Here is a 26,160-nt window from a genome sequence, read left to right as displayed (position 1 = left end):
TTTCGCTCGTATTTAGTTTTAAGATATAGTTTTTGCCATAGTTATTTTTATTTCTAGATTTTTAGGCTTTGCCGTAAAATCCCTTAAGTACTTTTTCCTTAGACTAAGATTTAGATGCTTTAGAATTTTGCGACGCCTTTTTAAGTTTTAGTACCTTTTTAAGTTATTGCCGTTTTGGGATATAGTATTCTTTTAAGCTTTAATATTTTTAGACGCAACTTTTAATTCTTAGTTTTTAGTTCCTTTTTAAGTTTTGACGCGCTACTTTCTTATTTTTATTTTTCGACGTTTTTCGACGCGCTCTTTTTCTTTCTTATTTCTCTACATTCTAGTTTTAGGACTTAGATTTTTTTTCTATTTCTTCTCTAAAATATCTTTAAATTACAAAAAATTATTTTAAGCGGTTAAATTGATAGACATCAAAATTTTCTGGTTCGTTGTAATAGTTGGATTTGTACGTGGACCGGGTTATTGGAGCCAAACAGTACTCAATTATATTAAGACCAAACAAATCCTGCCCCTCTACTGCATCTTTTGGCTATTCGAAACGTGGGCAAAATCAGAAAAGTCTATTAATTTGATAACTTATATAATTTTTCTTATTGTTATAACTAATAGGATATTCAGTGAATGCACCGAGCAAAACGTTCACCACCTTTTGTACGTTCACCACCTGTAACCAGATCAAGACATCTAGCAAATATTATCGCCGTTGATTTTTCTTTAGAATCTTCATCCAGTCGACCAATTACTCCAATTCAAATTTCCGATAATCCATTTTTTGAACCCGACCTCACAATTGAGAATCCGAAAAATATTCAGGGACGATTCCGAGATCCTGAACCACTAATCTTTCCTCCGGAACCACCAATCATTCAAACAGAGATTGTTGAGGAACAAACCATTAAATCAGAATCCTCTAGTGATTCAGATTTAACAAATTCAATAATGGAGAATCTGGAACCTCTAAGTATGGAAGACCGAATGAGAGCTAAACGCACTGGCCAAGGTTACGCAATTACTCAACCTGATATTAATGCGCCAGATTATGAAATCAAAGGACAAATCCTACACATGGTAACAAATCAATGCCAATTTAGTGGTGCGCCGAAGGAAGATCCAAATGAACATCTTCGTACCTTTAATAGGATCTGCACACTATTTAAAATAAGAGAAGTGGAAGATGAACAGATATATCTCATGTTAATTCCCTGGACTTTAAAGGGAGAAGCCAAAGATTGGTTGGAATCATTACCTGAAGGGGCGATTGATACATGGGACGTTTTAGTTGAAAAATTTCTTAAACAATTCTTTCCGGCATCTAAAGCCGTAAGACTTCAAGGAGAAATTGTTACGTTCACACAGAAGCCAAATGAAACTCTATATGAGGCGTGGACCAGATTTGAAAAGTTATTGAGAGGATGTCCGCAACATGGTTTAGATACCTGTCAAATAGTACAAATATTCTACCAAGGATGCGACATCACTACAAGAAAAGACATAGATATAGCAGCTGGTGGTTCCATTATGAAGAAAACAGCAACTGATGCTTACAAAATTATTGATAACACTGCTTCTCACTCACATGAGTGGCATCAAGAAAAAGATATCGTTAGATCATCTAAAGCAGCTAGAGCCGATTCTAGCCATGACTTAGATTCCATTTCCGCAAAGATAGATGCTGTCGAGAGACGAATGGAAAAGATGACTAAAGATATCCACTCGATACGAATTAGTTGTGAGCAGTATGGAGGACCACATTTGATAAAAGATTGTCTTAGTATTGAACTAACAATGGAACAAAGAGAGAATGTTTCATATCTAAACCAAAGGCCTGGAAATAATTATCAGAATAATTATCAACCGCCAAGACCAATTTACAATCAAAACCAGAATTATAACCGAAATGTTCCATACAACAACCAACAAGGTCCTAGTAATCAACAAGTATCCAATAATACTTACAATCAGCAAAGACCTAATTTTCAAAACAAATCACCACAAACCGATGATAAAAAGCCAAATTTAGAAGACATGATGACGAAGCTAGTTGAATCTCAAACTCAATTTTTCACATCTCAGAAACAAACCAATGAACAAAATGCTCAAGCATTTAGAAATCAACAAGCTTCTATTCAAAATCTGGAACAAGAAGTGAGCAACCTAGCAAGGTTGATAGGTGAAAGAAAACCGGGAAGTCTACCTAGTGATACAAATACTAACCCCCGGAATGAAATAGCTAAAGCTATTACCACGAGAAGTAGTATTACACTTAAACCACCTGAAATACCTATAATTTCTGATGAAACTATTCCTACTCCACAAGAACCACAACCTGAGCAAGATAAGGAAAAAGAACCGGTAGTTGAAAAGGTGAATGAAGATAACACAGTTAAGGCTAAACCTTATGTTTAACCATACCAACCACCACTTCCTTACCTAGATATGTTTAAACAGATAAATGTAAATCTTCCTTTCATTGATGTAATTTCAGGAATGCCTAGATATGCTAAATTTCTGAAAGATCTAATCTCGAATAGAAAGAAAATGAAAGAACTCTCGGATGTTACTATGAATGCAAATTGTTCTGCAGTACTGTTGAATAAGATACCAGAAAAATTATCAGATCCAGGAAGTTTCACAATTCCATGTTTTCTGGGTAGTCTTAGTTCAATAGAAGCATTGGCAGACTTAGGTGCTAGTATAAATCTAATGCCGTATTCACTATACGCTAAACTAGACCTTGGAGAATTGAAACCAACACGAATAAGCATACAACTAGCCGATCGATCAATAAAATATCCTAGAGGGATAATGGAGAACATGCTAGTTAAAGTTGGTACTTTAGTATTTCCAGTAGATTTTGTTGTTCTGGACATGAAAGAAGATTCTCAAGTTCCTCTCATATTAGGAAGACCATTCTTAAACACGGCTAAAGCAATGATAGACGTGTTCGGTAAGAAATTGACCCTAAGTATAGAGGACGAGAGTGTTACCTTTTCATTTGATAGAGCAATGCAACAACCGCAATCTGCAGATGATACATGTTATTATATTCAAACTATAGATGCACATGCAGAATTATTAGAAGAATTTCCAGAATTACAAGGAACGGGATAATGTTCTTTAGGAGAAGGAACTGAACAAATTGATGAAGCTGAAATGTTAGCTACACTTATGGCTAATGGATATGAACCAACAACAGAAGAAATTCAAATGCTAAAAGAAGAAGACAGATATCGATACAAATCATCGATAGAAGAACCTCCTAAATTAGAGTTAAAGCCACTTCCAAACCATTTGGAATACGCTTATTTACATGGTGAATCTGAATTACCTATAATAATATCGTCTTCTCTTACTAAAAATGAGAAATCACAACTCATTTCTGTGTTGAAAGCTCATAAACCAGCCATTGCATGGAAGATTCATGATATAAAAGGAATAAGTCCTTCGTATTGCACACATAAAATCCTTATGGAAGAAGGTCATAAAACGTATTTGCAACGCCAACGAAGACTAAATCCTAATATGCAAGATGTTGTTAAGAAAGAAATTATTAAACTGCTTGATGCAGGTTTAATTTATCCAATCTCTGATAGTCCATGGGTAAGCCCAGTTCAATGCGTACCTAAGAAGGGTGGCATGACTGTCATCACAAATGAGAAAAATGAGCTTATTCCTACTAGGACTGTAACGGGATGGCGTGTTTGTATTGATTATAGAAAATTGAATGACGCCACCATAAAAGATCACTTTCCCTTACCTTTCATTGATCAAATGTTGGAAAGATTAGCCGAAAATAGTTACTATTGTTTTCTTGATGGTTTTTCCGGATATTTTCAAATTCCAATAGCACCCGAAGACCAAGAGAAAACCACGTTCACGTGCCCTTATGGTACTTTTGCTTACAAACGCATGCCATTTGGACTTTGCAACGCCCCTGCAACCTTTCAAAGGTGCATGATGGCGATTTTTCACGATATGATAGAAGAATGCATGGAAGTTTTCATGGATGATTTTTCAGTCTTCGGTGATACATTTGAATCATGTCTAGTTAATCTTGAACGAATGCTTATTAGATGCGAACAGTCAAATCTAGTTCTTAATCGGGAGAAATGCCATTTCATGGTTAAAGAAGGCATCGTTCTTGGACATAAAATTTCAAAGGAAGGAATTGAAGTGGATAGAGCTAAAGTAGATGTAATTGCTAAACTTCCACATCCTACCAATGTTAGAGGAGTTAGGAGTTTTCTAGGGCATGCCGGTTTTTACCGACGTTTCATAAAAGATTTTTCTAAAATTGCCACTCCTATGAATAAACTCCTAGAAAAGGATGCTCCATTCATCTTTTCAGATGAATGCATCAAATCTTTTAATATTCTTAAAGAAAAACTCACTAATGCGCCGATCATGATAACTCCAAATTGGAATCTACCATTTGAACTTATGTGTGATGCAAGTGATTTTGCAATGGGAGCCGTTTTAGGACAAAGGATTGAAAAACGATTTCAACCTATTTATTATGCTAGTAAGACGTTACAAGGAGCACAAACGAATTATACAACAACTGAAAAAGAACTCCTTGCTATTGTCTTTGCTTTTGACAAATTTCGATCGTATCTCGTTCTAGCTAAAATGGTGGTCTATACTTACCATTCTGCTCTTAGATACCTATTTTCGAAACAAGATGCCAAACCACGATTAATCCGTTGGATCTTACTCTTACAAGAGTTCGATATTAAAATTCGAGATAAAAAGGGAGCAGAAAATCTCGCCGCTGATCATCTTTCTCGTCTTGAAAATCCTGAATTAGAAGTTCTAAATGAATCGGCCATACAAGACAACTTTTCTGATGAATATCTATTGAAGATAGATTATAATGAAATTCCATGGTTTGCAGACTATGCCAACTACTTAGTATGTGGATTCCTTGAAAAAGGATTATCGTACCAAAAACGAAAGAAATTCTTTAGTGATATAAAACACTATTTCTGGGAAGATCCACATCTGTTTAAAAGTTGTCCCGATGGAATAATACGCCGATGTGTATTCCGAGATGAAGCTAGTCAAATCCTAAACCATTGTCACACAGGACCAACATGAGGGCATTATGGGCCTCAACTTACAGCAAGAAAAGTTTACGATGCTGGATTCTATTGGCCTACAATTTTCAAAGACGCACACCTTCTTTGCAAATCCTGTGATGCTTGTCAAAGGGCCGGAAAAATAAGTCAACGTGATGAAATGCCACAAAATGTCATTCAAGTATGTGAAGTATTTGACATTTGGGGTATTGACTTTATGGGTCCATTTCCAAAATCTCATAATAATCTCTACATTCTCGTTGCCATTGATTATGTATCTAAATGGGCGGAAGCACAAGCTCTCCCAACTAACGATGCACGAGTTGTAGTCAACTTTTTAAAACATCTTTTTGCAAGGTTTGGAACACCGAAAAGCTTTAATAAGTGATCGGGGAACTCATTTCTGTAATAATCAACTTGAGAAAGTTCTTAAAAGATATGGAGTAACTCATAAAATCTCCACTGCTTATCATCCACAAAAAAGTGGACAAGTTGAAAATACCAACCGAGCTTTAAAACGTATTCTAGAGAAAACCGTAGGATCAAATCCAAAAGAATGGTCCATGAAATTGGAGGATGCACTCTGGGCTTTTAGAACAGCCTACAAAACTCCAATTGGAACCACACCTTTTAAACTTGTTTACGGAAAAGCATGTCATCTTCCAGTAGAAATTGAACACAAAGCATTTTGGGCTTTGAAGACATGTAATCTTGATTTACATGAAGCCGAACATCTACGGTTAAGTCAATTAAATGAATTAGAAGAATTAAGACATGACGCATACGAAAATTCGTTAATCTATAAGGAAAGAATGAAGAAATGGCATGATAAAAGAATCAGAAGTTCAAAAGAATTTAAAGAAGGAGACAGAGTTCTTCTTTTCAATTCACGATTCAAGCTATTTCCTGGAAAATTGAAATCAAGATGGTCTGGACCATTTATAGTCAAAAGAGTTTTCCCATACGGAAAAGTAGAATTAATAAATTCAAATGGGATTGAATTTAAGGTTAATGGTCACAGAATTAAACATTACATAGATAGTCCAATGGAAGTTGAAGATGAAGTTAATCACAATTTCGACACCACAGCTAACTAAGTGTGGGGAGAATCAAATCTTTAAAGGATAATATGTATTTCTGTTAGAGTTAGATTTTCTGTTTTCGTGTAGTTCTCGAGAATGGTCTTTCCCTAGCAGACCATAAAGAACTAGTCTTCTCCCCCCATTCTGAATTTTTTTTTTTTTTAGGTTTTACGAGATGAAGACTTCCTGTGAACTAAACTATGGTCTAATGCTACACGCTTTAATCACTAAACGTAATAATGACACCCTTCCAAGTGAAATAGTATCATTAATCAGAGGTAAATTGGACGGAGTAAGAAAAGAATCCAGAAACGAAAATAATAAGTTACAATTTGGTAAAGGAAAATCAAAATCCGCAGCGAAAAGAAGAGCACGACACCTTGAAAAATGTCACAAATGCGGAAAATGGTCACACGAAGGTAAATGTTCAAATAATCAAACCTATTCAAACACCGAATTTGTTACTTTATGCAGAGATGGACCGTTCATATGTTTAGAAGAAAAAACGTTGAATGCTCGAGGTTACGCCTATGTAGCTATGGAAAACCAATTAGTCCGACTATCTTATGAGTGGGCTAGAGCATATCACTAAGAAATCTATCTCACAGGTAAGTATGTACAGTTTTTATTTTTATTTTTATTTTTAACCTTTTGATAATAAACGCTAATTTGTTCGCTATAAAGTATTAAATTGGTATTCGATAAAATTAGGTCTTGCGACCGAAATTATTGATATCATACAAAAATTTATTACATCACTGCGAAATTTACCGTTTATTCTTAAGGTATAAATATCTTTAATCAATCAACCAAAATATTTCAAAAATTCGTCATGAGTTAAATTAGGTCATGAAACCGAAATTACTTTACCGAAAAGAGGGGCGTATATTTTTGATGATATTTGATTGATTAAAGTGGGATAAAAGACCAAAAAGATTTTTAATTTTATTTTTACCATGTTTTTAAAATTAATATTTAAAAATTAAATTAATATTGTGAACTTTTTAAAATCAATATATTTAAGTTTGTAAATATTTGAAAAAATTAATATTTTTAATGTAAGTTTGTATGTATAAAAACAAAAATATAATATAAATTTGGTATGAATTTTTAAATTTTAATAATATGAATTTTTAATTTTATGCATTTTAAATTTAAGTTTGGTGTGAATTTAAAAACAAAAATTTACTTTATTTCGCTAAGTTAAAAATATGCTTTTTAAAATTCGTCGTGAGTTGAAGACTAGGTCGTTGAACCGAAATTGCTCTACCCAAGGGAGGGACGAGAAATTTTATTATCATTATTTTTAATCTTATTGACTTAAAGTATGCCAAAAACATTAAAAAAACCCAAAAATCTTTGCTTTTAAAACAACGTTTTAAAATGACGAAATTTTAAAATTTTGTCGAGGGATGGACTAGGTCAACATACCGAAACAACCTCATCCTAAATAAAAAAGGAAAACAAAATTTTAAATTACTCCATAAATTGTTTTATTATTAAAGGTTTTATATAATAAAAAAACCGCACTCGCGGTACTTTGTGGGTACCCACATTCGCACTCGCGGAGGTTGTAAAATGCAGAAGGGGATAACTGGTCGAACAGACCAGTCCCCAACACCCCATCTCATTTTTTTTTTATTTTTCTGCGAAAAACCTACAAAAACCGCTCCCAATTTCGCGATTTTTCACCGATAAACATCAAATTTTTTGCTAAAATCATGTTGAGAAGGATGCTACCAAGAATTTACTCAAGAAAATTGGTAATTTCTACATCTAAACACCATTTAATTCGGGTTATTAGTGTTCTTGAACAAAAATATTCATAATTTGATTTTGATGATTTCTAGTGTAATTGTGTTTGAATTGATTGTATATTGTGCTTGTATAACCTAGATTGATGCTATTTAACATGATTAGAAGCCTTAAACTTCAAATTTTGAGTAATCTAGGGTTTGTGTTCTTGAGCAAAATTGGGGCTTTTTGATATAAACGGGTTATGGCCGAATTTTGTTGTTAGTTTATACTAAATTGAGTAGTGTAACATGTTTAGGTTGCTAAATGATCAAAACTTTGATCCTAAACATGATTTTCAAGAATTAAAGTGGACTTTTTGAGTCAAAAATGCATAAACTCAATTTAATTGATATGAATTCCATTTGGAACTTGTTTAATTGCTAGTAATGATTATTTTGACATGTTATTTGAGATAAAAGCTAAAGAACATTGTATACATTCTCATATATGTTTATTTGTGAAAGTGTAGAATTGTTAATATTATGAAAATGTGTATAAAGTTTAATATGAATTAAACATGTCATTGTAATTGTTTTGATTTATGATTTTGTTAACACTAATGCATATTTGGATGCACAACAATTGTGTTTGTAATGTTTTGCAGACTGAAAGGGGTGAATCTTCATCCGCATCTCAGGCTCACAATGCTCCTCCTGAGAATGCAGTAGAACAGGAGATTAATGACCTGTATAGACAAGAACTACCACACCAATACATTCCATATTCAAATATAGAATTGGCAGATTTGCATCCTAATTTAAGGTTTGATCGACATTGGATAGATTATCCAAAATACCAGAGGAACTTGCACACCCTTCAGTCTAATGTTGTTGAAGTACCTAGAGTCATATATTGGGAACCATTAGAAACAGTTGGATTAGCCGGTCCAATCAGAGAATTACTTACACAAAGGTATGGTAATTCTACTTTTACTGATTGGGAACGTTTGCTTAATATACGTAGACGTGTATATAAAGAATGGTGTGTGGAGTTATTGTGTAGTATCGAAATAAATGATCGGGTATCTACCTTAACCGATCGTAGTTTTATTAGATTTTTATTAGGAGGTGTGATGCGCCATATGTCTCTACTAAACATGGCTCAGGCTTTGTGTATATATACGCCTGAGGAGTTGGCATCTACTGATTGTCAAGGGTTGATACTTAATGGTAGGAGAATTGATGAGAATTTTGATATGAATGGTGTATGGAGTAGAATGACTAGGCATACACGATTTCGTGGGGGGAATAACTCTTATACTGATATTGATAGAGCTGAGCTAAGAGTAATCCATAGGTTCTTAGCAAATTCGATTACACAGCGAGGTAAGAACAAAGAGAAAGTAAATGAGAATGATTTATTTTATCTCATGTGTATTCGAGACCCACAAAGCGCTGTGAGTATACCGTATTGTGTGGGTTATTATTTATCAGCTATAGTTAAGAGTATACGGCCTAATGGGATAATAGGAGGTGGTATCTTTGTTACCCTAATTGCTGAGTATCTCGGTATCGATAGAAATTGGGGGGATTAATAATTGCAGCACCGGAACCCCGTGATTCAATTAGTTTAAAAGTATATCATGGTGCTAAGGTTTTAAAGAAAAAACATAACGCTGCAGCACCATATGAGGGCTCTCACCCACAGGTCGAAAGAGATCAGCAGCAAGGTAACGCGGGAGGGGGGAATGAGATGACAGAAATACAACTTTTTATGGCTCATCATGAGTATGAAATGGCTAGACAACGAGCATTTCAAGATTGGCAGTATCATCAAAACCAAATCATGAGTCATCGTGCACACATAAATGCAACTTACATTGCGACTCCAATGCCCGTATTTCCTCCTTGGACTATACAGACCCGACCACCGTACCCTACATATGACCCAGCTCAAGCATTCTACAGTACATACGGCTATGAATGGGATCCATACTGGCACCAGCCTTATCAACCCTGATTTCTTTTATTTTTATTTTTATTTATTTGATAACTTGTAATTTTATACTTTTAATATTTCTTTTGATATTTTAATAGTTTTTATTTTCTAACTTTTATTATTAGATTTTTAATGATTTTTGAATGTGGGGTGATATACCCAACTTCAAAAATATGTATATATATGTTTGTAGTTTTTGAATGTGGTTGAATGATCGAAGCCGAATATGCCCCTTTTACTTGGTAACCTAAGAATTAGTAAACCAGTCTACTAATTGAAGCGAATCCTAAAGATAGATCTATTGGGCCCAACAAACCCCATCCGTTGTAGCGGATGCTTTAGTACTTCGATGTTGTTTTATATCATGTTCGAAGGATTTCCCTGAATGATAGGGGATATTCTTATATGCATCTTGTTAATGTCGGTTACCAGGTGTTCAATTCATATGAATGATTTTTGTCTCTATGCATGGGACGTATATTTATGAGAACTGGAAATGAAATTCTTGTGGTCTATTAAAATGATGGAAATGATTATTTATGTTAAACTAATGAACTCACCAACCTTTTGGTTGACACTTGAAAGCATGTTTATTCTCAGGTATGAAAGAAACCTTCAGCTGTGGTCAGACTTATCCTAACCATGAGAGGACCTGTCTTGTAAAATGGGGAGGACGCCGTGCAAATTAGCTGGATAAGACTAATGAATCAGATCCCCAGAAAGGATAATCTCCTTAAAAGATCAAAAATCAGCTTTTAAGACTGATATTACTCAATCCTTGAGATTGACCTTAAAGATTGAGAATTACAAACTCATGGAATTCAATGATATCTAAACTCGAGCTTGAACGAGAAAATATTTTGATCAAAATTACAAACCGATTTGTTTTCTGAAAACCCCATTTTTAATGCGTTCATTACCATTGAACGTAAAATCCTAGGAATTCACCTGGAATTCATTAGGTCACCTGAACCAAATCGGGTGTCAACCGTAAGAACAGTGGTTGCATAGCATGGTCAAAGACAGGACCTTGTGCCATATCGGAAAATTATAAGGGTGAGCTTTACTATTGCTCCTACCAAGGATAGTAATTGCATCCGACACGTTATAGACCATAATTATAAGCATGTCAGGAGACATTGCCTTAACAGTTGCTTGTTCAACGTTTTTCTTTACAACCGGACGGTAGTTTACCGAAAGGTAATATACAGAGCAAGTATACTGGACGTGTTGCTTTTCCAATACAAGGTTAGCAAGTGGGTGACACAAAACCATAAGTTTTGAGCTAAAATTTTCAAATATGAAACTCACCAAACCCACAAAAACAATTTGCAAACACCGGTGAAGGGTTATTCCGAAAAACTTATCTAGGGTAAAAGCTAGATTTAATTTTAAAAAAAAAATTAAATGTTTTCATAAAGATCCAATTTCCTTAATGGATCTAAATTTTCATAGTCATGTGGGACTGTAAACCACAACGTTACTACCATTGTTTATACCGCCGTATAGAAATCACTGATGTACAAAGTGTGAAGAATAAAGAAGTGATTCTAGTATATTTCAAGACTATATTGCTTGAGGACAAGCAACGCTCAAGTGTGGAAATATTTGATAATGCTAAAAAGGAACATATATTTCATAGCATTATCCCTCAAGAAAGACAAGCTTTTAGTTGCAACTGTTCTATTTACAAGTGATATTCGTTTAAATAATAAAAGGTGAAGACAAAAGACAGATTCGACGAAATGAAGACGCAAATGACCAAAAAGCTCAAAAGTACAAAGTACAATCAAAGTGGTTCCAATTATTGATAAGAAACGTCTCAAAATTACAAGAGTACAAGACACAAAACGCAAAGTACAAGATATTAAATTGTACGCAAGGACGTTCGAAAATCCGGAATCGAGACCAAAGTCAACTCTCAACGCTCGACGCAACGGACTAAAAATTACAAGTCTACTATGTACAAGAATAAAATATAATATTTAAATAATTATATAAATTATTTATATATTATATATTATAATAAAAACCGTCGGCAAAGCTAGGATCCAAAGTCCGTGAGCTGGTTTTCAGACCTCCGCACTCGCGATACTTTTGTGAAGTAGACCTCAGCACTCGCGGAGGTCTACAGTGAAGTCAGGATCTATAAATTCAGCATTTTCGGACGTTTTATTGACACATATTTTTATTTTTATTTTCTTTTTCTTAAAAACCCCATGTACCAAGTATCACTCCAATTAGTAATCTCAATTTGTAATTTTAATTTTAAGTTAGTGATAATAATAAGGTTGGGTTAGTCGAATGTTTTAAGGTCTTGTAAGTCGAAACTCTGTCCGTGTAACGCTACGCTATTTTTAACCACTGTAAGTTATGTTTATGTTATTTTCATTAATGTCTCGTAGCTAAGTTATTATTATGCTTATTTAAGCCGAAGTAATCATGATGTTGGGCTAAAAATATTAAAATTGGGTAATTAGGCTTTGTACCATAATTGGGGTTTGGACAAAAGAACGACACTTATGGAAATTAGACTATGAGCTATTAATGGGCTTTATATTTGTTTAAATAAATGATAGTTTGTTAATTTTAATATAAAGATTTATAATTGGACATACCTATAAATAACCATATACACTCAATCGGACACGATGGGTGGGGTATTTATATGTACGAATAATCATTCATTTAACCGGACACGGGAATGGATTAATAGTCTATGGAATTATTAAAACAGGGGTGAAATTATGTACAAGGACACTTGGCATAATTGATAACAAAGTATTAAAACCTTGGGTTACACGCAGTCGATAACCTGGTGTAATTATTAAACAAAGTATTAAAACCTTGTTACAGTTTAAGTCCCCAATTAGTTGGAATATTTGACTTCGGATATAAGGATAATTTGACGAGGACACTCGCACTTTATATTTATGACTGATGGACTGTTATGGACAAAAACCAGACGGGCATATTAAATAATCCAGGACAAAGGACAATTAACCCATGGGAATAAACTAAAATCAACACGTCAAACATCATGATTACGGAAGTTTAAATAAGCATAATTCCTTTATTTTCATATTTAATTGCACTTCTAATTATCGCTCTTTTATTTATTGTCATTATATTTAATTGCACTTTTAATTATCGTACTTTTTAATTATCGCACTTTTATTATTCGCAATTTTATTATCGTTATTTACTTTACGCTTTAATTAAGTCTTTTATTTATTTAATATTTTACATTAGGTTTTAACTGCGACTAAAGTTTTAAAAATTGACAAACCGGTCATTAAACGGTAAAAACCCCCTTTTTATAATAATAATATTACTTATATATATTTGTATTTTTATAAGTTAAACTAATATAGCGTTAAGCTTGTTTAAGTGTATCCCTGTGGAACGAACCGTACTTACTAAAAACTACACTACTGTACGATTAGGTACACTGCCTATAAGTGTTGTAGCAAGGTTTAGGTATATCCATTCTATAAATAAATAAATAACTTGTGTAAAATTGTATCATATTTAATAGTATTTTGTTGTAAAAATATAACTATTTCGTATACACCTCTACGCACATCAATAGGTGATGGCTGATTGGTTGATCCATTCCGGTTACACTGTCTTCGGAATTCAGGTGAATATCCATATCGGAATAGCTGTCAGAATTTAAGGAATTTGAACTAGATACGGGATCCATCTTGTATAATTAGGGAGATGATTTTTTTTTATTTTTTTTTATGAATTAGATTATAGAATTTAGTTTGGTATTCTTCAATACATAATTTACATATGTATATATAATACCCAATTCCATAAATCACGGAGAAATTTTCGGAAGATGTCAGGAAAAGTTTACAGTAACAGATACGCTAAGATATGAATTTTTGTCTATACACTATTTATGCAGTAAATGCAGGAAAACGTGTCTAGACTTAAGAATGATAAGCATGTAATTTCCGACAAGAAATGATAAGCAAAACTTTTAACATGCAGACACGGTCGAAGTCCAGACTTACTAATGCATTTGAACAACTATCAGTTAGACACACTCATGCAAGACCTGGTTCGCTAGGACCAACGCTCTGATACCAACTGTGACGATCGCTCCAAATCCATATGGACGAACACGTCATTCATCGATTTCATTGCGAGGTATTTGACCTCTATATGATACGTTTTGTAAATATTGCATTCTTTTGAAAAGGCACACCATAAATGAATATTTAAATCAAAGGTTTTCGACATCTGATAATTTCTACATATAGACAATCACCGTAATATAATAGTTTACATTAGTACTTCCGTTGACAATGCAGCCAAAATAAGATACATGGTAATGATTTGGTGAATACAACGTTTCCTTGAAAAATATGCCATGTAAGACTCCATGCATATAGCTTGTCTAACATATAAGCAAACAGCGGAAGACTTCTAGGGAACCTGAGAATAAATATGCTAACAAGTGTCAACACAAAGGTTGGTGAGTTCATAGTTTTAATATTTTGCATAATCTGTACATAAAGGTGGATCACAAGATTTCAGTCGTTTCATCCAGAAACGTTTATCAAAATATTCTACAAGATTGAGCACCCTGGTAGCTAAACTTTAACGTTATAATAAGTGTTTTAACATACATGGAACCAACATGTACAATACACGCAAATCAACGTGTACTAAACTCAAATAGCATACATCTGTTTTATAGTTCAGGCTAGGGTTTCTATACCTGGAACAGACGGGGATGTCAAGCCCTATGGATCCATATATAACTACTCGCGCCCACCAGTTCTTATAACCGGCTGTTACTAGTTACCAAAGCTAAGGGATTTTCGGTTCAAGCTCGGTGTAGAATTTAGTATGTACTTGTATCCATTGCGTTTAAAATAAAGTGCATGTATTCTCAGCCCAAAAATATATATTGCAAAAGCATTTAAAAAGGGAGCAAATGAAACTCACCTTAGCAGTACATAAAGTCGTTCACCGAAATGTGACCGAAATTTGGAATACCAAATAACCGTAGATCTCAACCTAGAGAACATATGTTGGTCAATAATTGTCTATCAAGCTAGGTCAGGTCATAGTGTATCACAATCCTAATGCTCGAGATCGACATACAAAAGTTATCCAAAGTCGTTTCAAAAAGTCAATTTTGACAATAGTTCAACAAAACGAGACGTGCCTTATATAAGGATTCATTTACTCGGCTGGTAATATTCAAAAATCCAACAAGTTGTTTAAATATTAATTGCAGATTCAAACGCAATTCCAATTAACGTCAATCATAATTCAATTGACCATATCTTTTAATTCGTTCATCGAAATTACGCGATTTCTAAATGAAAAGTTATTGATTTTTCGCCAGCTTTCCAAAAACATGCATATCATATACCTTTTATCAGTAATATATGTATTTAATTCGTGATTCATCATAAACTGTTTAACGACGAAATTTAGCATACAAGCATGCATAAATATATATACTCGAGCACTAGATATGGATACACAATTAATATATAAAAGATAAGATATGAATGCTCACTTATCAATATTGTGATTCAATATTGTAGGAAAGTACGTAGACGCAACAGAGATGATAAACACTAGGTTTGACCTTTGACTCATGGTCATAACCCCCAAGTAATACCCATAACCTCCATAGCTATAACCCATAATTTCCTTAGCTCTATCCCGCTCGAAAACCCATTTCAAAAGTGACCCGCTCATGACCTCGTCGTAATATTTTATGTATAATACTACTAATAATAATAAGATTTATAATAATAATAATAATAATAATAATAATAATAATAATAATAATAATAATAATAATAATAATAATAATAATATAAATAAAATAAATACAGAGGAAGTAATATAGATTGAGAGAGATATGTGTTTTACAAAACAAAATTCGATCAAATTTATAGATGTGGTCAGGCCAGGTCTGCCATGCGATCGCATGGCTCCCAAGGCCTTTTCCCATGCGATCGCATGGGGATGTTTTACAGCTCACATTTGTTTAACGTGTACCATGTCGACATATTATTATATAATATATATAATATATTTAATTTATATAATTATTTATATATTATATTAAATTCTCATGCATAGTTAACCTGTAATTTTTGTTCCGATAAGTCGTACGTCATCACTCGACTTATGTCCCGGTTCCGGTTTTTTGAATGTCCATTCGTACGCTGAGAAAACTGGCTCTTTACGTTTCGTGACTCGTACCTTTGTTAAAATATAGTCTTAAATTATCAATAAACTATATCACTCAAAGTGTATCTTAAACTTTCGAGTGTTTTGGTCATTTACTTCTATAAATCATCGTCTCGTAGTATATACATATACATATATACATTTTCATTTTGAAATAGTGTTGTACTGTAGCAAAGTTTTTTTACTGTAGCAAATAGTGATTTTTGAAAACAATGTAGCTTTCCGGGTACTGTATCAATTCGAAAATACGTAGCAAATTAGTGTTTTACTGGTTCATCTTAAACGTTTTAGTTAACTTATCTAAATATCAATCGAATCAATAATCGAATGTTACTATCGTTTACTAAATAACTTGAAATCATATATATATATATATATATATATATATATATATATATATATATATATATATATATATATATGCACATTAAGTTATATATATATTGTTCGTGAATCTTCGAGAACAGTCAAAGAATAATTGATTACATGAATATAGTTCCAAAACTTTGAGACTCAACATTACAGACTTTGCTTATCATGTCGAAAACATTAAATCATTTAAAGATAAAGTTTAAATTTGGTCAGAAATTTCCGGATCATCACATCATGTAATATTTTTTCATGTTAGCTTAACGGCTTGTTGCTTTAAAAAAAAAAATATATATATATATCCTACCGTAAGTTGAATGAACACTCAACTCAACCAGAGAATTTTTCTTCTTGAATAACTCTTATAAAAGTTTAATACCCCTAGTTTTTTGGTAAAAAAAGTAAAAGGAAAAATGAACTCAACCCGGCTCGATACTCAAAACGGGTACATGATCCGCTCCGAATTCTTTTTCTACAAATTTGATGAAGTCAAAATAAGTGTCAAAAGAAGTCAAAGCTACCAAGTCTACCAAAATGCTGTCCTTTGCCGGCCCAACGCCATTTTTCCCGGTTCGGATTCTTTGTTAGTAGACACATTTTAATTTTAATTAATTAATAATTATGTCATTACTAGTTGTTAATTAGGGATTAAAAGAATATTACTCCGTAGGACGGATCTTTCTATATCATTCACCGCCCATATTCCTCGCTTAATTCATCATTCGAAACTCAAAACCAACTTTTTTCCACTAAATTAAAATCCTGCAAACACCGAAACACCCATTACAAATCATCGTACATTGAACTGGTAGTTGCATTTGATCAGTAACCGTTTCAAGTATCTATTGATGTCGTTTGTTGTTGGATTAATAATCGGCATCGCAGTTGGATTCGCACTTATTTTTGGTTTCGTTCGATGCGAAAATGCTCGATCCAAACATCGTATCGCACTCGTAAGTTCTATAATTTTGAAATTATGTTTTCCGTACACACACTAGTATGTGTGTAATAAACGATTAATTGGTTTGACTTTTGTGTAGTAGGAGAACACATGAATCATTTTTGTTATATTGGTCCTATATATTGTTAATTAGGATTAATTATAGTACTATATGTTACGGAGTATGTGATTATTAACTTATGATAGTTAGTCACAATCAACTTCATAAATTAAAATTCCTAAGAAAAAGTTGATTTTGGGGTCCACTGCTGTCTTGGTTGCATTACTATCGTTTATCGAGATCATGTCTATTAATTCTAGTGACTTGTACTTGGATTAATCAATTGGTGTTTAGTTTAAGTTTAAGTTTAAGTTGAGGTGTTTAAATCAAGATTAACTTGAAAACGATCTATCCAATCAAGTAAATGGGACCTACAACAATCATAACTTAAGTTGTTTTAATAACCAGTTTTGAACTGATTTATGCAACCTATTTGCATACACACGATTTGTGACGTTAGGATCTGAATTCTATGCACCTAGTTGTATCTACCTGTACGAAAACATGCCGGCATCTGTAAGTATTTTAGTCCACTGATTACGGGTTAATTAATTTACGAAGGCAACGATAGTGGCTTCATTTGCAAGGATGACCCGTGAAGATTCAAAAAAGTTACTTGCACCAGAGTATTACCCGTCTTGGGTTGTTTTCTCGCAGCAGCAAAAGTTGAGTGTTTCCACTAGTCGATTTTAAATTCGCTCTGATTATTTATTTTAACTCTTACATGTTTTTTATATAATGGAACTAATAAAATTTTGCACTTTTGCAGTTGACGTGGCTTAATTCTCATCTTAAAAAAATTTGGCCCAGTGTCGATGAGGTCAGTTTGGTTATGTGTCATTGTTTGTATAATGCATCATATTATCATATGTATCATGCTGTAATTAAGCGACTTTCAATCGGCTATTGCAGGCGGCTTCCGAGCTTATTAAGGCAAATGTGGAGCCCGTTTTTGAGCAATATAGACCAGTTGTGCTATCTTCCTTGACATTTTCTAAACTTACACTTGGCACAGTTGCACCACAATTCACAGGTTAAAATAACAGATGATTTCCCACTTACATATATTCTCTCGTTTTGTTCTCCGTTCTTGTATTTATTTTTTCATTGTTTTAATTTAAGTTTTTATTTATTTGAGTAATATTTCAGGTGTTTCTGTTATTGAAGATGAAAGTGAGGGAATAACTCTAGAGTTAGAGATGAACTGGGATGGTAATCCTAATATAATACTTGATGTCAAGACTAGACTTGGTGTGCGTTTGCCTGTGCAGGTGATCTAGTTTATTACCCGCCCGTTCTATTTTTTTGGTTCCGGTTAATGTTAACTATGCTTGACAATAATAAGCATAATTTTATTTTTCCTTTTTTGGGAGTAAAAGACGCAATCGGTGGTTATGAAGTTAAATTTTCTTTTGTAAACATGATTTTGAATGAATTGTCTCACCCAAAAAAGATATTCATAACTTACACCATGCTTTCAATAATTAGAATTTTTTTTTGGAAGATCAACAAAATTTTATTAAAGAAAAGAAGTACAAGGGGGGCCAAAGGCCGTAAAACTCGAAACAAACATGAGAGAGCCTATACATGTATAATATAAATCCTACCGATCTAAGAGGTATACACTAACAATGACACAGGGAAAAACCCTCAACTCACGGGCTAACTCTCGGCTTTTCCTCACTTAAATTAAGCTGGGCCGATTATAATTACAGTACTAAACTTTCTTAGCGACAAAGCAATTAATAACCGACACCATTTAGGTACTAACCAAGAGGTCACCTGCGAGAGAGGATGAAAAAACCCTGTAGCATTAACCGATACCTTCTTTTATTGGTGGGTTTACATCAAATTTTCTCGGATTTGTTAGCCAATTATGCCAATCTAAAACCCCATTTTTTAGCCTTGAAGAAATCCATTCAAAGGATTTGATTTGGATTTCGGAGACTAGTTTAGCGTTGCAGAGTCTGGAATTATTAAACACGTGATCGTTTCTATTTTTCCAAATATAATAGCTGGTGACCCAAACTATAGCTTGCCAAATGGAAGCTCCGGTTGCCGTTTGGATTTGTAAGTTTGAACCCTTTGAGAGCTCAGCTGTATCCGCAAAAATAGTCATGTTAAGATTCCACCATTTAAAAATTCTTTCCCATATGTCAAAGGCCGTTTTGCAAAGGATGAATGAGTGGTTTATGGATTCAATGTCATCGTCGCAAACCGGGCATCTAACGGAATCCAAATCAATTCCCCGACGATCTAATTCGGATCTTACAGGTAATTTGTTCTGGGAAGCACGCCATATGAGGATACCCACTTTTTGTGGGATTAGATTGTTTCTGATTGTAGGTCTGACGTGTGAAGCAACGGAAGAGGTTAATAACTCGATTAATGACTTCGTGGTATAAATGCCAGAGTTACATGGTTTCCAAACCCAGATGTCTTCGCTTCTTCCCGAGCATTTAGTAACAGATAGCCGATTTTCGAGCTGTTGGAGATCGGACAATAAACGCCATCTTGGAAGAGTCGACCATTGACAAAAAAACTGAACACGTCCCTCTGAACCAGTCCACTGCATCATCCTGTCCGAAACTAGCGCCATCTTGTTAGAGTCGAGCCTGAATAACCTTGGAAAGGCTTGCTTTAAAACGGTATTACCAAACCATTTGTCATGCCAAAACAAAGTATCTGTTCCTGAACCAATAGACTTAACAAACTCGTTAGTAATATCACACCCTAACTTGGTTAGGGTGTGTTTGACATTGATAATATTGGACCATGTAATGCCAGAAAATCTTTTGAGGTTTGTAGGATTAGGAGAGATACATTCTAGCCCACCGTTAGACCCATAGATACTTTTAATGACTTTTACCCATAATGCCTCCTTGTTTGAAAGGAATTTCCACCACCATTTAGTTAAGAGAGCTAAATTTTTATTTTTTAGAGAAACGATGTTAAGCCCACCCGATTCATAAGGTAACATAATTTGGTTCCAATTAACCCACGCCATCTTTTTTTTGTTCAAAAGAACCACCCCAAAAAAATCCCGCCTAATTCCTTCAAGGTCTTTTAATACACCCGCCGGGGCCTTAAAAAGAGAGAAATAATAAAGGGGTAGACTAGAGAGGACCGACTTGATTAAAGTGAGTCTACCTCCGAAGGATATAGATTTGCATTTCCATTCCGCGAGTCGATTTTTAAATTTATCAAACACTGGTGCCCAATTTTTATGGAGTTTTGGGTTGGCCCCAGTGGGTAGTCCGAGGTAATTGAAAGGAAAGGACCCCTCGAGACAACCAAACCAAGAAGCTAGACTGTTTAGTTCACTCTTAGACGTGTTAATCCCATAGACGCAACTTTTATTTAGATTTATTTTAAGACCGGAAAGATCCTCAAAACATTTTAGAATTTTAAGAGTGTTTCTAACATCACGTTTATTCCGATTGCCAAAAATTATTGTGTCATCCGCATATTGAAGATGCGAAATCGTCACATTATCATTACCCACTTTGACCCCACTAATTAATCTTTCGTTTATGGACGTATTAAGTAAGTAATTTAACCCTTCGGTTGCAATAATAAATAAAAAAGGCGAAAGAGGGTCCCCTTGTCGTACACCCCGTTTTGGGAAGAATTGATCAGTTGGTGATCCATTTATTAAGACCGAGATGGAGGTTGAGGTTAGACACGCATTTACCCACTTTATCCATTTCCCCCCGAAACCCATGTAGCTCATGATTTTTGTTAAAAAATCCCAATCAACACAATCGAAGGCCTTTTCAAAATCAACTTTGAAAATAAAACGTTTTTGTTTTTTCCTTTTTAAGTCATCAACCGTTTCTAGAGCCACCAAAATCCCATCAAGAATATTTCTATTACTTATAAAGGCACTTTGTTCATTTCCAATTAAACTCGGGATTACCTTCCTAATTCTATTGGCCATGATTTTAGAAAGAATTTTGTAATAACTTTTTATAAGACTAATTGGGCGGAAGTTAGAAAAATTTAAAGGATCTTTTACCTTTGTGATGAGCGTGATAAAGGAGGAGTTGCATCCGTTAGAGATCGATCCTGAGCTCCAGAACCAAGAAATTGCCTTCATGAGATCTGCTTTGATAATATCCCAGAAGTTGAGGTAAAATAAAAGATTGAATCCGTCGGGTCCCGGAGCTTTATTTTTACCGCAACTTTTAATTGCCTCGAGAGTTTCGTTTTCAGAAAATTCTTCTTCGAGTTTATCTGCAAGAACTTTTTCAATTTTGGGTCCCTCCCAATTTTCTAAAAGGAGGCCGACATTTTTATTGCATGAAAACAAATTAGCAAAGTGTTTGTGAGACTCGGTTTTGATCACCAAGGGATCTGTGGTCCAGGCTCTATTGACATTGACACCGTGAATATTATTCTTGTGTTGCCGCTTGCGAATACATGAGTGAAAAAACTTACTATTTTCGTCGCCCTCTAATGCCCATTTGTACCTTGCTTTTTGTTTCAGCATTTCGGTTTGAGTTTTTTCTTTTTGAAAGAGCTTTTCACGATCCTTGTTCCAAGCTTGTAAATCATGATCACTTAAGTTTGAGGCTTCGGCCTTTAACTCCCAATCAACAACCTTCTTTGTGAGTTCATCAATTTCGCCTTTTAATTTACCTTGTGAAGTTGAATACCATTTTTTAAGTTCCATTTTAACGTTTTTCAATTTTTCTCTAAAGATACTATCCGGTCTCCATCCGTTAACTTCCATACTCCAAGCTTTTTCAACAATACACCTTGCATCTTTATGTTTTATCCATTCATCGAAGACTTTGATCGGTTTCGGTCCAAAATCGGTATTACCTTCTTGTAGCATTATCGGACAATGGTCAGTGTATTTTTTATCAAGTACAACCGCGTTCAAATTAGGCCATTGGTGTAGAACATTATCGGAGATGAGAAATCTGTCCAGTTTACTGAATTTGAGACCATTATCACTGATCCGAGTATATAATCGACCACCAAGTGGGATATCAAGAAGATTACAGTCTTTTATGAAATCATTAAACCATTTGGCCCTGTTTTCATTAAAGATGGTATTTTTCCTTTCAGATGCAAACCTTACTTCGTTAAAATCCCCAAAAATCATCCATAAAGCTTGCTCGTAATCCATAACCTCTTTAAGATCATTCCACATTTGCTTTTTACCTTCATCGTTTTGTGGACCGTATATGTTTACAAGGACCAATTCGTCACCTACACTTTTCCACTTACCTTTTATCGCAATAAAGGTTTCACGCTCAACAATATGGTTAGTAACAAAAATATTAGGATCCCAAACCATCAGGAGCCCGCCCGAATTCCCTGTAGCTTTTTTACAACAATACTTATAATCCGAGTTACCCCAAAATTTTTCAATCCAAAATTCTGGAAAGTTTTGGCATTTAGTTTCTTGTAGCGCTATAAAATTTGGTTTTTCACGATTATAATATATTGAAAGAGCTTTAATTTTATAATTAAATTTCATATTAAGTTGAATTTAATTCGCTTGTATAGGTGAAGAATATTGCGTTCACCGGGGTTTTTAGGTTAATATTTAAGCCACTAGTCAATGAATTTCCTTGCTTTGGAGCTGTCTCATTTTCTTTGAGAGAGAAGGTAATTTCATTTATATCTAAAAATGTTACTTTGGAAGAGCATATATATGATGTACTCTAAACAATTGAGAAAAAAACAAAATTTGGAATTTTTCGAAATTCTTTATATGATACAGGACCTACATTTCCAAAACAATGATCCAATGGCTGAGGGTAACAATGTTTATTTATTTTTATAAAATTTGCAGAAAAAGATGGATTTTACATTAAAGGTAGTTGGTGGTGACATATCTGCTATTCCTGGTGTTGCTGATGCTCTTGAGGTTTGACTTTCATTGACTATTTAATTAATCTCTTTCCCTTTTTTTATATTTTTAGTTTCAATTTGCAATGCTACCGTTGTAATCTCATGTTATTGTTCATTCAGAGTACGATACATGATGCTGTTGAGGATTCAATCACATGGCCAGTTCGAAAAGTTATTCCAATTATCCCTGGTGATTACAGGTACGACTTTTAAATCTGAATATATCATAACTATCCCTAATTAATGACAATTATAAAATTTTGTGGACCCATATCATATATCAATTTGTTTTTATATATTTATTTTTAGTGACCTTGAACTAAAGCCTATGGGGACATTGGAGGTGAAGCTTGTACAAGCACACGGTCTAACCAATAAGGATCTTATTGGTAAATCAGATCCTTTTGCCAAGTTATATATACGCCCTTTGCGTAATAGAACGAAAACAAGCAAAGTAATTGTAAGTTACTTTTTTATTTTTTATTTTTTATATTCCCTTCTACAAGGAACCAAAGATGAACATCGTGTGGTTACATAATATTCAGGACAACGATTTGAATCCTGTTTGGAACGAACATTTCGAGTTTGAAGTTGAAGATGTATCCACCCAACACTTGACAGTAAAAATATACGATGACGATGGACTTCAAGTCTCGGAACTCATTGGTTGTGCTCAGTTAAAACTTAGCGAACTTGTGCCGGGTAAAATAAAGGATGTTTGGTTAAAATTGGTTAAAGATTTGGATATCCATAGAGACAACAAAGACAGGGGAAAGGTAATTTATATTAACGAACCAATCCAAACTATTCAATTTACGCATGGTTTTTTAGTTGATGTTTGTATGGTTTTGTGTGTGCAGGTGCATTTGGAGCTATTATATTGTCCGTACAGTGTGGAAAACGGGTTCACCAACCCGTTTAGTTCCAATTTTATGATGACATCACTTGAGAAGGTTCTAAAAACTGGTTCGGGTGTTGTAAATGGTGTACGGGTCGATAGTAAAAGAAAAACGGTAATTGTAAGAGGAGTGTTATCTGTGACAGTAATATCTGCAGAAGATTTACCACCTGCAGATTTAATGGGGAAAGCCGACCCGTTTGTGGTGCTCACTATGAAGAAAACAGGAACCAGAAACAAGACCCGGGTATGTTTGTATCTTCAAGATGATGATCATATATGTCTTGAATTATGCTTTTTTGTCTTAAAAAACAAAGACTTGTTAATGAAGAGGTGGCAAAATGGGTTGGTTGGATAACAGATCAAAATACATACAGGTTGAAATAAGAAATTTTGATATCGGTCCAACATAAGTCAGTTGACCCGTTGAAACTTTTTTTATCTTTTCTCAAATCTATATATTAAATATTAATATATAAAGTATTATACATATATGATTACAATACTAGAACTATCAACACAATTTGATTTTGTGATTTAAAGTGATTTAAGAGGGTGTAATAATTGGAATGCACATTTAGGCAACTTCGACCCGTATGAAGTGTAACGTGTTTAGCCAACGTTTTTAAATTTTGCGATGTTTGTCTGTTGGTGATAAATTACAACTTGAATTGATCATTTATAGGTTAAATGAATTGATATTTTCGCCCCTAGTTTGATGGATTATACTTAATTTTAAATGTTATCCTTGTCAAATTGTAGGTTGTAAATGAAAATTTGAATCCAATTTGGAATCAAACTTTTGACTTTGTTGTTGAGGATGGTTTACATGATATGCTAATCGTAGAAGTATGGGACCATGATACATTTGGGAAGGTACACCATTCACTGTATCCTTTTCATAAAAGTATATAAAAATATATGTTCTTCTGACTTAAGTTTGGAAATAGTCCATGTAGCTTTTTACTATGTGAATTTAATTGTGTGTGTTTTGCAGGATTTCATGGGCAGATGCATTCTGACACTAACAAGAGTTATATTAGAAGGGGAATACAAAGACAGTTTTCAAGTTGATGAAGCCAAATCGGGAAAATTAACCTTAAATCTTAAATGGTCAGGGCAGCCAATTTATCGCAATTCTTAGCAGTCTTGTATATGGCTCACATTGAACTACTAATGAGGAAATATCTTGAAAAAAACTATATCTGGTTTTAATGTTTAAGAAAAAATTTGGTCAGCGACTACACTTGGTGTACTTGGCGATTGCAAGTGAAAATTTTGTGGGTAAGAAGATGTTCATGCAGGTCCAGATGATGCTTACAAAGAACATTATAATTGTAAAAAAATTTATATTCTTGGTGCAATATTGTGTGCATCTCAATTTTGATATTTAAATAACTTTATGATAAATTTTGGAGTGACAGTTCTGTTGAGCTAGATGTTTTTTTTTTTAGCGAAAGAACATATATTAAATAAAAGTAGATATGAATATATATGATGATCTAAGAAAGTTACAAGTGATGCAGGTCGAACGAGATCATACGATCTACATGACCGAAATACATTACCTTACAAACTGAATCAATCAAATACACAAGCATGATGTCAACAAACACAATCATAGAAAACAAACTAATGCAGCAATACACCAAATGTAAATACAACAAACACTCGAACAAATCAACAACCTTGAACAACCATTGATGCATCAAACACAATCACAAACCAAAATGAAGCCGCCCCAAACCCTAACATCACCAAAAGAAGGCCACTTAACACCCTTGAGCTCCTTGTAACATCCAACAACAAAAGAACTGGAACCAGACGGTGACGGTAAGAACTTAACTGGATATAAGCTATCTAAAGAAATCTTGGCATATTGAAAC

At 34.0% G+C, this 26,160-nt stretch overlaps 1 protein-coding gene across 3 annotated transcripts in view; it reads left to right on the top strand.

Annotated features, from left to right (window-relative positions):
• LOC139851591 (synaptotagmin-5-like) overlaps positions 1–25,681 on the top strand; it is a 75,278-nt gene extending 49,597 nt beyond the window's left edge. Inside the window, exons 1-14 of one of the 3 annotated variants that reach the window (XM_071840671.1) lie at positions 17,036–17,077; positions 17,393–17,460; positions 18,070–18,178; positions 18,282–18,328; positions 18,421–18,541; positions 18,658–18,779; positions 23,029–23,130; positions 23,318–23,392; positions 23,497–23,576; positions 23,686–23,836; positions 23,922–24,152; positions 24,237–24,521; positions 25,037–25,150; positions 25,272–25,678. In XM_071840671.1, coding sequence (XP_071696772.1) covers positions 18,097–18,178; positions 18,282–18,328; positions 18,421–18,541; positions 18,658–18,779; positions 23,029–23,130; positions 23,318–23,392; positions 23,497–23,576; positions 23,686–23,836; positions 23,922–24,152; positions 24,237–24,521; positions 25,037–25,150; positions 25,272–25,418 — 1,557 coding nt within the window. In that variant the 5' untranslated portion in view covers positions 17,036–17,077; positions 17,393–17,460; positions 18,070–18,096 and the 3' untranslated portion in view covers positions 25,419–25,678. Of the gene's footprint in view, positions 1–17,035; positions 17,461–18,069; positions 18,179–18,281; positions 18,329–18,420; positions 18,542–18,657; positions 18,780–23,028; positions 23,131–23,317; positions 23,393–23,496; positions 23,577–23,685; positions 23,837–23,921; positions 24,153–24,236; positions 24,522–25,036; positions 25,151–25,271 lie in introns of those variants that run through there. The other 2 variants (XM_071840670.1, XM_071840669.1) reach the window with 2 other exon arrangements.
• The last annotated feature ends 479 nt before the right edge of the window (positions 25,682–26,160 follow it).

This window comes from Rutidosis leptorrhynchoides, chromosome 6 (assembly GCF_046630445.1).
Source record: "Rutidosis leptorrhynchoides isolate AG116_Rl617_1_P2 chromosome 6, CSIRO_AGI_Rlap_v1, whole genome shotgun sequence".
NCBI lineage: Eukaryota > Viridiplantae > Streptophyta > Magnoliopsida > Asterales > Asteraceae > Rutidosis > Rutidosis leptorrhynchoides.
This window is presented reverse-complemented; position numbering and strand designations above follow the sequence as displayed.